General features: G+C 45.5%; 1 protein-coding gene across 1 annotated transcript in view; it reads left to right on the top strand.

The window, feature by feature from the left end:
• The window catches only part of DSTYK (dual serine/threonine and tyrosine protein kinase), a 54,525-nt gene that overhangs the window by 12,313 nt on the left and 25,478 nt on the right, over window positions 1-16,734 (top strand). The window contains exon 2 of the mRNA XM_012726922.1: window positions 13,458-13,846. Coding sequence (XP_012582376.1) covers window positions 13,458-13,846 — 389 coding nt within the window. The remainder of the gene's footprint in view (window positions 1-13,457; window positions 13,847-16,734) is intronic.

Genomic DNA, 16,734 nt, shown 5'->3' with positions numbered 1-16,734 from the left:
AAGGAATTTTTATGGGGTAAATATAGACCTTATTTGACTTTTTCCACTGATTGTCCAGTGAGTGTCTTTCTTTGGATCAGGTTAGTTGTATCAGGTCAACAAGGAAGTTCGGGTGTTGTATGATAGACTTAACTTTTCGGGATTAGCTGGTGTTTTCTGCTGATTTCTGAGAAGAGCTGCTGGTTCCTGCACGGTTAGGTTAGGTTTGCCTTATGCACTGCATTGACCATCTCCATTTGTCCTTGGCTTAAATGACCACTTTAGGTTGGTTCTTTCCCCCTTTTGACCAAGTCTGCATTAAAGGGTGTTGATTATTTCTTAGTATGACAGGTGTCTCTTCTTCATGGAATTTGCCTTTTCGCTGATTACTCATTTTTTCATGCTGTGATTGAACATCTTTGTCAGGATGAGAAAAGCTTTTGGTGGTAGAGCCACCAAAGGCCACATATGTGTAACTCTTCATGTCAGATCAAAATGGATGGTCAAGCAGGGAATCTCTCAAGGGTGTTAAGTGTTAGATGTATTTTCTTTTAAATTTTTTAAAAAATGATTGGTATATAGCTCTTTGGGGAGGTGATCATTGGGAAGTCACAATCCTCTTTTAATTTTAAATTTATGTATACAAAAGCTGGGGTCAGGCCAGAGGTGTGTGTGGTGGGAAGATGACAGGATTCACCAGAGCCAGAGTTGGGAGCAGAACAGGTCATCTACTGAAAAACACTGCTGAGGGGAGTAGTCTGCTGTGCCATGTGGGTTAGCTCCCTGGCCAGGAGTTGAACTCCTGCGGCAGTGGCTGCCGAGAGGGTCATAGTGCTGAGGCTTAACCCCTAGTGCCGCCACCAGAGAGGCTGCTAGATTTTTTTTTTTTTTTAAGCACAAGCACATTTATTTAATAGCCAAAGCGATGAGCCTACTATAACTAACATTTGAAATAGTTTCACATAAAATATTTGTGATAAAGGTAATTGGATTACAGTAATAAAAAAAAAAAAGCATTGAGATTTACACAGTGGACTGTTTGTCCTTGCAGCTAATACCTGTCCAGAATGCTGGAGTTCTTATTCTGCTGTTTCACAGACCTGAGTACAGGTGTCCAGTTCATGACGCAACCCACCCTGCATTTCTCTCCTCCAGTTTCCTTGTTGCTGGGCTTCCCTCCCCACCTCCTTGACGTTGAACCAGTGCGCCATTTGCAAGTTGTAGACGGTTTGAGGTTTTCTGCCATCAGCTGTGCTTTATTTAAACTTCTCTCCTAGATTACATGGAAAGTGTCATCTTCCAAGTGCTTTTAGTTTTTACGGTGCGGTCACTGCCAGCAGCAGTGATGGCACAGACTCGTTGGCCATGGCGTCCATGTTTCTAGATCCATGTCCGTTTCCACACCTGGTTCACTCATGTGTCCATCGATGCCACTGCTGCTGGTCAGGCGCCAGCTTCTGGGCACCATGGCCCTGGCGAGGGCAGGAGGACAAGCACAGGGCAGGGCAGTATGGCATGGGGTGGAGTGGCGTCAGGTATCAGCCACTGTAAAGTGCCGGCAAGCAGCAGTCTATAGGTTTGTTATTTTTACTAACAGCAGGTAGACAGCTGAGTGTTTTAAAAATCACAACCACCAAGTAAAATGTCAAATAAACTAGGAGGCGCTAGCCCACCAGTCCAGCGCTATTGACAACTAGCTGAGTCAACGTACCAAATCAAGTTAGATTGAACTTGTTGTAATTAATGGACTTGTTCTAGAATTTTATGTAATTGAATTTCAACATCCTCAGAAATGTTTGCCCAAATGAAGCAAGCGGTGCAGCAATGCCTGCTTGCTCAACTAAAAGCCCGGGACTCAGGGCTGTTCAGCTGTCCGGAGACTTTAGTGATCTTTGTTAGGCAGCTGCTCCTTTAGTGGTAGATTTTTGCAGTTTTTCCAAGGTTAGGAAGACATTTCTGATCATAGCCTCATTTATTCCTGGCTGTAACAACTGCTAGGAATTATTCCGAATTTTATTCCTTCACTGCTAATGGAGCAGTGATCTATGAAAGCAAGCACACTTTGAATCATGAATGCCTCCTGGTCAGTCCAATTTGATAAGCCTGTGACTCAGAATTGGAGAGGGGACATGTAGTTGCGGGCTAGCAAAATTCCAGGATCTGTGAACTGCGCAGTGGTTTTACTCCTTCCCTGGGCTGAGGGCTCTTTATCTGCAGAGACTCTGGACACCATGTCCCCAGGTTAGGGACCGTTAATAAGAGGCAGGGAAATAGATCCATAGGGTTAGGGAGTCAATACAGGAGTAGATTAAAGGAAAATTCAGGTTATATAATTGTACACAAATCTAGGTTTTTCACTATTAAAAAGATGGGGTTTTCTTAGATAATCAGGCCTGAAAAAGAGGTGAGGCACAGTATCTTATTTTGGTAAAACACAAAACTTGCTCTCTTAAGCACATTACTTAAAAGTAATCTTAGAGGCCCTCCCTGGTGGCGCAGCAGGTTAAAACACAGCACTAAGAAGGTTAAGCCACTTCAGCATGAGTTCGATCCCTGCCTGCCCTGGAGGTGACCACATGGCAAGGCAGACCTCTCCTGACCCGCCCACGGCTCCCCTCAGCAGTGTACTTCGTAGATCTGCCTGTTCTGGCCCCCCCTCTGTCTCTGGTGAATCCTCTCATCCTCCACATGTCTGGCCTGTACCCCAGTTCTGTACGAATGAATAAATAAATCTTTTTTTTTTAAAGATTTATTTATTCGTGCATACAGAACTGGGGTACAGGCCAGAGATGTGGAGGGTGAGAGGATTCACCAGGGACAGAGTGGGGAGCAGAACAGGCAGATCGACGAAGTACACTGCTGAGGGGAGCAGCAGGTGGGTCAGGAGAGGTCTGCCACACCATGTGGTCACCTCCGGAGCAGGCGGGAATTGAACTCATGCGGAAGCGGCCTTAGATTCTCAGTGCTGTGCTTTAACCCGCTGCGCCACCAGGGAGGGCCTGAATAAAAATCTTAAAAAAAAAAAAAAGTAATCTTAGAAGAAACTTTAACCTCTTATCAAAAGATTAAAAGTCTTAAGAAAATTTTGTCCTTTTAACAGAAAACCAAATTTTAATTTCATACCCATGTACTTTTGAAATTGAAATTCATTTTTTTACAACTTAAACTCATTAAAGGGCAGGGTAAGGTTAGGCATCCCAGAACCCCCAAACCCACCCTCTTCTAAATAGGTTCTGCTGTCTGCACATCAAGACAGAACATACCTTGGTGTGTAAGACTTAGTGGAAAGGAACTTCAGTACAGTTAGTGGACAATAAAGAGAAGGGAGAGAATAGATAAGTTTCCAAATCAAGTACCCAAAGTTACCAACCCCTCTTGGGGAAATGTCCAGCCAAACAGGGTTAGCCCAAAGCAGGGCCACTGAGGCCCCAAAACCTGCCACACCTAAGCACCTTAGTGTCGGGGACCGGCCCGATCACGGGCTGTCAGAGTGCAGGGCCTTTTGGTGGGACCGGTGTCAGCAAGCAGAGATTTCAGGAGGGGAGGAAGGGGAGTGGGCATGAGGAAGACACGGGAGTCAGAGTTGGGTGCAATTCTTCCTGCTCATCTTTTTAGCAGGTCTTTATTTATACTGTTTAGCAAGAGTTAGTTACAATAATGCGTCAGGTAAAAAGCTGATATTTCTACATTAAATAATTTCAAAAAGCTTTCTGGCAACTTGAAATCTTAAAGTTTTATCTTGAGGTAAGTTAAATGAATGATACTTAATATACCTAGATCATTTCCCCACACCTCCAGGTTCTGGCCTTGTGAAGCCTCCATCCCAAAGTTTCTACTCTTAAACCTCCAGCAGATTACTTGTGAAAATTTCATGAACCATTAAACAGCTATTATCTTGAGTTATCTTTCTTTCTGTCAAGTTCTGTGACAGATAAAATGAGCTTATTGGACTTAGTGAACCTTAGTAGAATAAAAGTTTTATGCCTGATTATATTTAATTCATATGGATAGCTCTAAAGACATGTCTATTTTAATTAAACAACACATTTAGCTTTTTTTTTTAGCCAAGGATTATCCTACATTACATAAATTAGAAAAAACTAATTTCCATATTTTTTGATAGTATACATAATTTATATAGAGCCAGATAATACGGTTTTTGGAGTCACTGGGTTTGGAGGGCAGTGTCCTTGGGTTCACTCTGAGAAAGGTTTTATCAGGGCTCCCCTTTCAGCAGCACACGGCGAGTTTCCCCATGAGACAGAGACATTAGTTGTATTTAGAAGAGCAGGTTTATTAGAAAAAAGGACAGGTTTTCTGAGAGGCCTGCATGGTTGCTGGTGGGCGGCCTTGAGGAGAGCTGCCCCCCACCCCGAGGGAGGTCATCAAGGAGAAGCCCCAGCATAGCAATGGCGCTGGTCACAGTCACCATCACGGGCAGGCAGGAGGTGGCTACCCTGTGTAGGGAGAGAGTGGATGAAAAGAAGCACCTGCATAGAAACAGGTGAGCAGGGCTGCTCACCTTGTGGGTATCGCTCACCTTGGTGGGCGATACTTTGTTCCTTAGTCTTAGGGTCTGTGCTCCACACTGCCTACAGCCTGCTGGTAATTTCTATAGCTGGATCAGTGGCAGTGTTAACCCTCTTACCCCGCTTCCTTGTGTAGTCTTGTGATGCCTCCTTTCCAGTTTTTTTATTACTGTCCTCCATCAGTCTCACCCAAAGTATTTAAGAAACCAAAAGTAGATAAGCTTATGTTCAGTAGGAAGAAAAACTATATGTATAACATACATACATAAACATACAGACAGGTACATGTAAAGATCTTAGAGTTTTAATTTAAAATTTCTTAACCATGAGACCAGCAGATAATGCAGAGTTAGATACAAATCAAATTTCTCACAGATGATAAATTAAGGTTACCAGCTCAGATGGCTAAATTTCTAAGTAATGGAGAAGACACTGGAGATTTTTCAGCCTGGTTTCCAAATACCAGCCCTTTCCTCCCCTTCCTCCCTTTGAATAAGACTTGTGAGAGGTTTGCATTTCTAAGAGGTGACCTAGCTAAGAGTTCCAGGGGAAGACCATGTAGAACACTAACACCCCATCCCCCTAAAGGACTTAAGCTTCCTACACATTTTTTAAGCTGGAAAGGTGAGGTTTGGCAAATTGATAGATATACTGACTTGTTTCTAGAGCTGGATTTCTGGTTTTGCAAAAGTTATAAAGTAAGGACAGTTGCTTGCGGTGGGAGACAGTTTGTCTGGCTTTGAATATAACTGCTTAAAAAAATCCTTTTTATGTTTGAAGTAGGACAATTAAGACATATTCCTGGCACCACTGAACAGCTCCCCTTTTGCAAGAGTTACTCCAAAGAGGACACAAAAGACCCAGATTCTCCCACAGTCCAGAGCTTTCCCTAAAGACAAACCATTATCCTGGCTCCTGGCAGTAGTTGGCAGGACCCTATTGCTCTATCTCAGTCCACATTTCTGTGTACACATACCTAATTGTAAAGGGGCTTTAACCCACTTTTCTGTCCAGTCATAGTTTGGGGTGTCCAAACTTAGAGTTGCTAAGCCAAGTTCTTAAGGCACAAAACAAGACACACAGGGTAATAGCTATTCTTCGGTGGGGAAAGGAGCTGTAACCAGCTGGTCTAGATTTGGAAATGAGTCATTCCGATTCAGGCCAACCTTGGTAGGAAATTGGTGGCCTGACTGAGGGTCCTCACCCACACACTTAAAAGGGACTATAATAACACTCAACTTCAGGCACACACAAAAAGGTTAATAAAGGGTATTTTTACACAAAGGGAAAATGAATAACCCAGGAAGAAAGAGGGAGATAAACTGGTGAACACATCCTACCAGTTCCACTGAGCTGGGACCCCAATAGCACGCTGAGAGCTGTAGATATACTAAGCATGCCCAAGGCCCACGTGTCTGGCTATGCGCCAAGCCTGGCTGCTTAGCTCCACCTCGGTTCCCAGCATCCTCCTTCAGAGGTGGTGACTTTATGGGATTTGTCGTCCTTGGTGTCTTGGGTCTCTGTGGTCTGGGGCAGAGGTGGCATCCCTAAAACCTGTTTTTGTGGAGTTTGTTCAGGACCTCCTTTCTCCCAACAAAAGGACAATGTGAGTTTTTATTTTCCTCTCTTGACTGACTCTGTTACAGATTCCAAAGGGTCTTTGTCTTGTACTCACAAATTATGAAAAAGCCATAATAGCTTTCAAGGGAAGAACATTTATTTTGGATCATACATGGGAGAGGGGCAGCAACTACCGACAGCCACTCACAGGGTAGGGGCCATATCCTGGTTCTATGGGGTTCGTTGGGGGGGTGGAGAAAAGGGTAGCACAGTGTCACTGAATACTTTAGGCTGGGCTGCCCTGGGGTTCCCTGCTTCTTCATAGGGCGCAAGTCTCATTAGCACCTTAAATCTCACGCACAGGTATGCATTTTAGTATGATAGCTAGCCTGACCCCGTTTAGGTCAGGTTCTCCGCCACTTGACTGTATGGCCATCAGTTTCCAGCTGGCTCTGGAGCCACTGCAAAAAGCTGGAAGTCTCTGTAGGATGGAGAGTCTGTTTCTTACTGGTGATTGACTTGCTGGGGTTTTGTGGAATGCCTGTTAGTCTGGGGACTCAGTTACCAGAAGGTTCCTGTGACAGCTCTGTAGACAGAAATCCCAAAGAGCTGACTTTGGTAAGAACTGTGACCTTTAGCACATTGTCCCAGGTTTCCATTGGCAGTTCCCAGAGTGGGGTTTAAGTAGAGAGTAGCTCTGACATTGTTAGAGTCAGGCAGGCAATTAATGTGTTGCATTGATTTTTGTTTTCGTTTTAATTTCCATGTCTGTTTGAGGGAATAGGGAGTAGTGTATGAGAAAATCCTCAGTTCCATCAACCCTTAGGGGCCCACATGGGGCCCTTCTCTGAGGGTAAATATGGAGGTGTCCCTAAGACTTTGTTTTTGGTCCTGTCTTCAGAATGTAAAGGCGTGTCAGGGAAGTAGTAGAATGAATACTCAAGGAAGGGTAGAGAGTTTGCATTATTGCTCTAATCCTTTGTTTTAGATACCTGTGTGTCAAATTTTTCATTTGCTTTTTGTAGGAAACACTTCAGTGAAGCTATTTTGTAATTTTGAAGACTTTTGGAGGCTTCTTGATGCTAATTAACTAGATATGTCAATGAATTATTTCATTCTGTTTGATTTGGAAATTCTTGCTTTCACGTGCATGTCTTAAATGATCTTGTCACATTGAAAGGTTCCTCATAATAACAAATGGTAGCTATCCATTGATACAACTTCTGGGATCACTGTTCTTGACATAAAATAAGCAGTTGTGCAGGAAGTTGGTTCACTCAATTCTTCGGAACTTGAAGGTCTCATTTCATTGCTAAACCTTGGGTCTGTCTGAGCCAAATTATACTTAGAAAGGGTATGTCACTTCATCGGATAATTGTGTGGTGCTTTATAGTGTACCTTGTTGCACAGAAATTTTCTTGGGTTGGTGGGTAACCTGTTTTCTGACCATGGCAGTCTTGGATTAAGTGTTTGAGCAATTTTTAACTACTTGATCCAGGCCCACCAATTTTGGGACTTTGGCTTCTGAGATTCCTATTTCAATTACATTTACTTCATGTGCATATTAATAGAAACCAACGATAACTGAGAAAATGAAACTGGGGGCACCAGCAGTAACCAAAGAAATGGAACTGCAGACTGGCCAAAAGAAAACATGAGGTACACAGCTTTCAAAGCTATTTAATTTTTCATCCTTTGATTCTAATTTACTGTGCAGAAAAACTAATTTGCCACAAACTCCCTCAAAATAACCATTGTTTTTACAAATTTTTGTTAGGTCGTGCCACTAGACAGAAAGAAGAAGCTAAAGAGAGTTCTGGCAGGCACTGCACTCTCTTTAGCTTGGTTAGACCCGTGACAGTAGAATGTACTGGACATTGGCAAGGTAATAGTAGAACTCAGGAGGGCTGTGAGCAGGGCGCTGGAGCTGGAATCTGAGCACGCGCCCCTCTGCCAACTCCAGGTCTGCTGCTGAAACAGAGCCCATGAGGTTAATGTGTGTCTGTGTCTGTGTCCTTGTCCAGAGGGAAGTCCCTTTGGATGCTCCACCAGATCCCACTGCCGACACCAAGGAATAGAAAACAAACTATTGAATAAAATAGCAGAAAGATGAATTGTTCACAAGGCTTTCTACCTGCATATTAGAAACTCAAGGCTATGGGAGCAGTGAGTTCTGGTTGCTCACAGACTAAAGGTTTTTCTTTTTTAAAATTTATTTATTTATGCATACAAGAACTCGGGTACAGTTCAGAGGTGTGGGGGTTGAGAGAATTCATCAGAGACAGAGTGAGGAGCAGAACAGGCAGATGGACTGAAATACACTGTTGAGGGGAGCAGCAGGAGGGCTGCCGTGCCATGTGGGTCACCTCCCTGGCTGGGGACTGAACTCACACTTCAGGGGTTGCAGCCTGCTTGATAGCACTGTCTTACCCTGCACCACCAGGGAGGCCCAGACCGAAGGGTTTTTATGAAATCAGTATGAAATTATTTGCCTTTTTCAGCTGATTGGTTACCTAGTTGCCTTCTTTGTTTCTTTGGATCAGGTGAACTTTATTAAGTGAACAAAAGTTCAGAAATGATATGACCAGACCTGGCTTTGGCAGACTAGCACCATGGTGTCTTGGGCTGATTTCTGAGAGGAGTCGCAACACCTGCAAGGTTAGCTTAGGGTTCTTTTGGGCACCAGTATTGACCATCTCTATTTTGTCCTTGATTTAAGTAGTTCCCTTTTTCTGCATCTACAGGATAAAGACCCAGAGAAATAGAGTTAAACATTTGTTTACGGAATTGAACAGGGCAGTAAATTATGATAACACGGTAAAAAGAAGGAGCTTGCGCTAGGGGAGTTACTGGTGACAAAAATAAGTAAAATAATTAATTTAACCTGCTTTGTTGGCAGAGATTTTTCTTGGCCTCAACTAGTTTCTTGACAGGAACACTGCTCTCTTACTGCTGTAGGGAGGCGTCTCCAGGTTTATCTCCTGCTTTTAGGAGAAACGGGGAAGTCAAAGTACTCATCTTCTGTCTGTTGTTTTCCAGCTCCTTTTGCCCAAAATAATTCTTCCGCCACAATTGGCACATTTGGAGGTAGCACGCTTTGCTGCCCTTCAGCATTACCTCGTGTTCACAGCACGGTCCTGAGGCCGTCGGCACAGCTCCTGCATGCCGTTCCACCTCTCCCCTGCTCGTTCATTGGAGAAACTTGGGTTCGTGTTTGGTTGGTTTGTTTTTTTTAATCTAATCTGTAAGGCTTAGTGGCAGTCCTTTTCTAAAGAATTGTGAGCACTAAATGAAATGAGGCAAATAAAGTGATCCACTTAGAAAGGGCGCAGTAAATAGTAACTAAAAGACATCTACAAAATTGTTTGCTACTTTACTCTTCTCCTCGTCATGTTTTGAAACCTTTGTTTAGAGGTAACCCCAGTCAGGGTAAACTGACTTTAAGAACCACCATACAGGGATAAAAAAGTCTTGGTGTACATTGCAGGCCGTTTGATAGGAATTTTCCCGCAGCCAGAGTTGTCGGGGTTACGCACCCGCTGTGGAGCCTGGCTGTTGCCTTCTGGCAGGCCCGCGTGCAGATGCTGTTATATTAATTACAGAAGAAAACCTGATTAACTAGAAAGTCCTTTAACTGTCACTGAGGCAGCTGCTCCAGCACCGGAACAGGTTTTCGTCCTCCCTCCTACCGACAGTCTGCAGCTTTTAATCTCTTCCTTGGAGAGCTGTGAAAACTGCACTGTGGGCGCTCAGGAGCCCCTGGCTAGTTCAGTCAGCCTTTTCATCTGCAGGTAGCATACCGAGGGAAAGCTTGCATAATTAAATCCACACATAATTTAAGAACAACCAGACCAACTGTCTACCCCCCCCCCCGCCTCAATTATTTTTCTTTCAGTTGAAAACCTGGAATTTTAGAACTAGAAAGGCTGTTGAAGGTCAGGTGAAATCCATGGCTGAGAAAGTCCCATGACGCTGTCAGGGTCACAGAGGTAGCTGCTGCCGAGGCCTGGGGTCAGAATACAGGCCTTGGTGCAGTTCGCCAGCCTTTCTGCCCTTGCTTTGTGTGCTGAGAGAAGCGAGGAGTGAAGCTGTCTAGTTTCGACTTCATTTCTCTCTGGCTTTTGTATAAATCTTCCCGAGATAGGTGAAAAAAACTAAAGAGTAGTGCAGAATGAAGGATTGGATACTGGTGTATAAAATGGGCAATCATATATCCATAGCGAAGACCTTTCTTCAGTCTTAAAAAACCAAACTCATCTGAAAATTAGAAGATCTGGTTGACTTCACTCAAGGAATTAGGAGTCTGGCAACATCCCATTCAGCAAATTGGAAGACACGGGAGTTATACAAAATGAAAGTTTTTGTAGTTAGAGAGAGGGAAGAGGTTACTGACAAAGGAAAAATTATCTTAGACAAAACCCTGTGTTTTATTATGCATACTACTTCACTGTTGCTGCCCAGGAATTCCAGATGAGTTGGCGTGAAAGACCACTTTGGGAGAGAGGGAAGCTTAGTCAGCTCAGGTCTCAATAGGGCCTGGTATAAAGGGCTCCATCCGGTTTCCTGTAACAAGTCCGATAGGTGGCCAATAGATGGCAGGTGGGACCCTGCGGGGTGTGTGGGTGCTCAACCTCAGCCTTTCCCTCCCTTCCCCATTGTTATAAGACCTCCTCCCCCACCAAAAGAATTCACTAGAGAGCACTAGGTTTAGCTGAACCACACAAGGCCTCGTTAGAGAGACTGGTGCGCGAGGAGACACCAGTGTGGGAGAGGATTGTTGAGCCTGCGCAGCACAGGAGCTGGGAGCAGGTTTGAAGGGCGGGTCTGCAGGGCGGAGGGAGAAGAGCTGTGTCTTGGCTTGTCCTCGTTGGCTACACACGAGTCACCGTCACCAGCTGTGCATGTGGCTCTGGGTCTTCTTCTGGGAACCTGAGTTAACAGTAGTCAGGATCTGCCGCTGTGCCTGTCGCGGCTCCTGGGGCAGTGCGGTGGCCACGCTGTTTGGACAGGCCACAGGGCATACCTGTCCGTGAGATCATCACCTGTTCCAACAGAGCCTGGGACAGCTCACCCCGCTGGCCGCAGTTTCTGCCACCGAGGCTGCCTGCCCAGTGCACTGGCCTATGCTTGTTTGGACACTAGTCAGTTTATTTGTAGTGACTGTTGGTGTGGAGATCAGATGGGGGTGGTGATGATGTGCATCAGATTAATATTGGGGCGTGTCTGCTGTGGTTTTGACTGACGGCAGCATGTGTACTGGCTTTCCTGTAGTCCACACTTCGGCCAGGAGGCATTGAGAGCTTTCCGTCTGTCACTCGTGATGGGCTCAGCTCTGCATCGGCTCTCCTAGCAGCAGCAGTGACAGGGTTGGTTCTTTATTGCTATCATTTTGCTATCATTATGTAAGGACTTTTGCAATAGGCGTTGTGAAGGGTCTGTGTGAACCTACACTGGACCCTGTCTGGGAAAGATAACGGTGTGGAGTGAAGCCCGGCTTGCTGGGCTTCCGGTCACTCAGGTTGCAACTGGGGCAGGTGGATTCTGCAGTGAGCGAGGAGGGCCTGTTCTCGTCCCCTGGGACCACACTCCATGCTGAGATAAGGGAGTTTTTAGGAATATAAGTTACTCCTGAACTGTTTAGTTCTAGACTCTTGTACTTAGTGGAACCACTTACAACTTTTGCTAGACAATTCTCCATAATAAGTGGATTGTTATATAGAACAGGTGTGTGACTGTCCAGGAATTGAGGATGCAGAGAAAAATGTGGTGGATCTTCCTGCTTTTGATAACTATAAAAAGATGATTAGAATAGACCGTGCTGATGTTTATGTCATGAACCAGATACGAAGGTCTCAAGAGGAGCCAGCAGTGTTTACCAAGTGGTCGCACAAGCATGGGCTCTGGCCCGTGGTCTGGTTGTGCTTATTCGTCAGCACCTTGCACACAATCAGACATTTGGTGAGCACTTTGCTTTTCCAAAGGAATTCATCGCTTTTCCAGAGACCTGCTCTCTGTACCACTGTGCAGTGTTGGGATGATGTGGGGTGTTGTGATGCTGTGTGTGTAGGCCAGGCATTGTACCTGCAGGCTGATGGGAAAGGAAGGGCTATTGAAATGCAGAGGGTCTTGTGAAAGCAGATTCCTTTACATCCTTTGCTGTTGCTGTTTGTAGAAGAAAAGGAGACTTGAGGATTTGAAATAGGTTTTTTAGCAGGATAGCTTCTGTCTGAAGTAGAACAGTCTCTAGTAATCAGGCCTCTTGCTTTGGTTGTACTAACAAGTAAACAATTTATGAAGCTCATGGTTAGCGACTGAAGCCAGTACTGTTCCAGTTGGTGCCATCCTGAATTTCAATTTGGATGTATATATTTGGCCCGGAAACCAGCCTTCTTGTAGCCTAAGGCGCGTGTGTCCATGGTGGCCACCTGAATCACAGACATGGCGAGCTCTGGTGCCCAGTGGTGGGGGTGAGCAGCTTCTGAATCTGAACCGGCAACTAATTTCTGGTTCCTTCTCCCAGAGTTCTCATCATTTAGGAAGCTTTTTATTCTCTCATAAATCTGTTCATGAGCAGTGGTTATCTGCAAAGAGAATGAGATAGATCTTTTGAGATAGATCTTTTTGAGATAATCACATCTCCTCCTGGATTTTATCCTAAAAGCAGTTCTTTTCCCATGTCTTACTCAGGGTCTTGTCATCCATAAATTGAGGAAATGTTCATAGTAATTGAACAGCTAGTGTTTTAAGAAAACAGATGACTTGGCTGCTGGAATGCCATCACCAGTTGTCAGAGAGATTAACTGGAATAGGTTCTAGACCTTATTATGTAATTTACTTCAATATATGTGCACTTAAAGGTTAGCTCATCATTTAGTTGTGGACTGTTATAAATGAGAAAAATGACAAGGTAAAAATGTGTGTGTTAGGGCATGTAAAAGGGCCCTGTATACCCAAGTTATATGTCTCCTATCGCAAGGTATATTCTATGCCTTTGTGTGTTGAGCGTCCTTTCTCCTTGGAGTCACGCCCCAGTTAGCATCGATTCTTCTGCCTTTGTCAGTGTGACGATGCCGTGTTTGGGAGTGAGTCCTTGTACACTCCTTATGCTCACGCTCCTGGTGAGAAAGGCTGGGGAGGACAGCCCAGATCACTGCCACCCAGCAAGGGTAGAAACCACTGCTGGGATGAGCCAGGGAGAGGAATTCTGTTTGACCGTTGAGGAACTTTTTCTGATTGGAATATTTTCCTAATAATTCTGTCAACCAATAGCTCTAGAAATTTTCCCTCTGGGACCCGATAGCCTACTGAGGTCTCTGTGTGAGTCTCTCTGCACCCTCTCACTCTTCTCCCTGTACTCCCCTCTCCTCCACCCTCCCTGCCCCCACCTAGGCCTGCTGAGCTGCATCTCCTTCCCACCTAAAGAAGAGAAGTACCTCCAGCAGATGGCTGACTGCCTCCCCTGCATCGTAATCCTCGGCCAGGACTGTAATGTCAAGTGCCAGATGTTGAACCTGCTCTTGGGGGTGCAGGTGCTTCCTACCAACAAGCTGGCCACTGAGGAGAGCTGTAAGCTCCGCCGCCTCCGCTTCACCTATGGGACTCAGACTCGTGTCAGCCTGGCGCTCCCTGGCCAGTATGAACTAGTGCACACGTTGGTGGCTCACCAGGGCAACTGGGAGACCATTCCTGAGGAGGACCTGGAGGTCCAGGAGGACAGTGAGGATGCCGCCCATGTTTTAGCCGAACTGGAGGTGACGATGCACCATGCTCTCTTACAGGTACCGCTCTCCTGTTCATTCAGCAGTTGCACGCCCGTGCCATTTTTCCTTGTATTTGCGCTTTCTCAGAAAGTGATTTGGCAACATATGCTCTGGGCTCTGAGCATCATCAGCTGGTGGAGTCAGGAATATATTGGAGGGTGCTGAAAAAACAGACGAGCATGTAGCAGTGCCGCAGAACCCGGTGGGGAGTCTGCCTTTTGTCTCTTTCTAAGCACGACATGTGATACTTGCATAGCGACATGCTTGCACAGAATAATTGTGGGCAGAGTTAGAAATCCTTTTTCATTTCTCAGCAGGATGGCAGTGCTAGAGATGTCTCTAGCCACCCCTTCCTAAAAGAAATAGTATGATGATGGATCCTTAATTTCCTTACTAGAATTGAGAACAAGGATTTTGTGGTGTTTTTCTAAGACCTAGCTAGCCATTAGCTATTAAGTGGGACAGATCATGTCTCCACTTTCTAAGGAACTTGGAATGTGAGGAATGATCTGACTTGATGTAAAGAGACGTGGAGATCCTGCCACCTTCGCTTCTCTTTCAAAGTACATTCCTGAAGAGAGTGTAGGACTTGTGGCGTGTCCAGAGGGGGCATTGTAGTCTGCCATGTTCATATCTCCCTTAGGCCCTAAACTCTTGTCCTAGACTTCCTTTCCTGCTGTGTAGCTGGGGCTGGGCACTTGGGTTAGCCCAGGGCTGTGACTGTGTCAGGGGTCAGGAATGGGCAGGAATAAAAGGACACCGAGTGGCTCAGAACAGAGACCCCGTCCCGTCACTAGCTGTGCCAGGCGTGAATTTGGCGAGAGTGGGGGCTGGCGGTGGCTGCCCTCTCTTCACTGCTGCACTTGCCCCAGTCCTTCTGTAAGGCTCCATCTCCCAGGCCCTGATTCCGCCTTTGGCTGCGGCCATGGCCTGTTTCACTCTCGTGGTGGAAACTATTGTTTCCTTCCCAAACCCACATTTGTTTCATCTTGATGAATGCTGGAGGGTGCCATTTGTGCAAGCCAATATTCCTCTCAGCTGAGTTTCAGCTGTCCTCTCTGTTCTGAGCGAGAGCTTGTGCTCTTCTCCTCCGGGGTGATGGGAGAGTTCTTGGATATTCTGGCGCAGCTCTCACAGGCATTCTTGGTTACTGACTGCAGCTGCCTGGTCGACTCACGGCTTCGCCACTTACAGGTGTTCGCCCCACACGGTGCGCAGTGCTCTGGGCTTGCCCCTGCCCACGCCAGTCGTCGTCGCTGGTGGTTTTCGCGTACCTTACATCAGGACCACCCATGGGGATACATGGACATTTAAAATAAATAAAAGGTCCATGAAATAGTAATTTTACATCTTGTAAAACGCGGTGCTATCCTCTATTCTGTTTGACTTCATGTTCTTAAAAATAATGGTGGCAACTCACTAAATTGATTCCTAGTACTTTGTGACTTACAGCTTAAAAAACATTGGAGCAGCTGAAATGACCGCTGTGAGCTGGGTGGTGATTTTTTCTTGTTCTTGCATTTCAGAAACAGTCTTGGCATATGAACCAAGCCCTCTGTAGAAGAGACAGATGACTGGATTGATATTTCTCTGTGACCTTTCTTTTGATCAGTTTTAATTTCTAATGCGTATTTACTTTTGTTCCATGTACTGAGATAAGAGAGAGTTGGGATAGAAGCCATCCCAGGTGCTCTCTGAGCCTGGGTCTTCCTGGTGGGCTCCCAGAGCCTGCCCCACATGAGCTGTGCACTCCACCTCTCAGGTAACAGTCAAGAAGGTTCTTGGCTGGTGAGCTGAGATGCCACATCACCTTTCTCGGACCAGTGAAACCTATATATTCTCTTTTTGGAAGGAGATTCTCTTCTCTTGAGATCTCTAGTCTTGTATTGTTTCATGTGGTTTGTAAGACTTCCTTTGTCAGTATTTCTCCAGATCTGCTTTATTCTCCAATGGTTTTGATGTAGAAATAGCAACAAGCCCCAACGGCTGTAAATGGACAGTCCTTGATGCCGGGCCTCCGAGGGGCCTTCGCCATCCTGTGGTGCCCGGCTCAGCCCCGCCAGCTGGGCGCCTGGCCCAGTTAAATGCATCATTGATGCCCAGCGCTGTGCTGGGCGCACTTCACAGCTACCTTGAAGCCTTTTCATGTCTGTGAAAATGCTCTTTTTTGTAGCTCCAGTTATATTTAGGGCCAGTGAGTTAACCCTAAACAGCCCCTCCTTTTATTGTAAAGGGAGTGGTAAAGAAAGGAAATATTTAACTAAAGGAAATGAAGATTGAATTAGGGGAAATGAGATGTTCCTTTTCAACTGTCAAATTATCAAAGTGGCAGAATTTCCCCTACTCCCTCATACAATGGTCTTTTCTTTTAACATGTTACTTTAAAGTCCTCATAAATCTGCCATTTTCAGTTCCAAAACAGGCCAAATCACATGGACCACAGTGCTTAGTATTCCTAGCGTTATTAGCTCTGGACCCCCTCAGATTCTCAGTTCATAATTCAACAGTAGAAGAAAACTGTTAAGCTGTTAGTTTCTGAAACCTCACACAGTGTTACAACAGTCATTTTACTGTTGGCCACACAGTGCACTGTCAGCAGTTGCCAGCCACTGCAGCGCAAGTTTGATCCCCAGCCTTAGCCTAAAATGGGGTCCCTGCAGCCAACAGCTGGTGTCCACTGACTGCCAGTCATGCACCCTTGACTGTTCTGCCCTTATCAGTAGCTTGCTTATCCCCACTGGGGGCTCTCTGGCTCCTTGGACGAATGTGCCAGTCGCCTGGCAGCGACGGCCTTGCACTGACACAGCTATTGGCTCATGGTCTGGAGGGTATATTTCAGGAATTAAAATAAACTGTTTTAAAACCATTTTTATCCCTAACCATTTGGAGTAACAATGCTTTTTTTC

This window comes from Condylura cristata, unplaced genomic scaffold (assembly GCF_000260355.1).
Source record: "Condylura cristata isolate star-nosed mole 26May11 unplaced genomic scaffold, ConCri1.0 scaffold00018, whole genome shotgun sequence".
NCBI lineage: Eukaryota > Metazoa > Chordata > Mammalia > Eulipotyphla > Talpidae > Condylura > Condylura cristata.
Note: the sequence above shows the minus strand (reverse complement) of the source record. Positions and strands in the feature narration are given on the sequence as shown.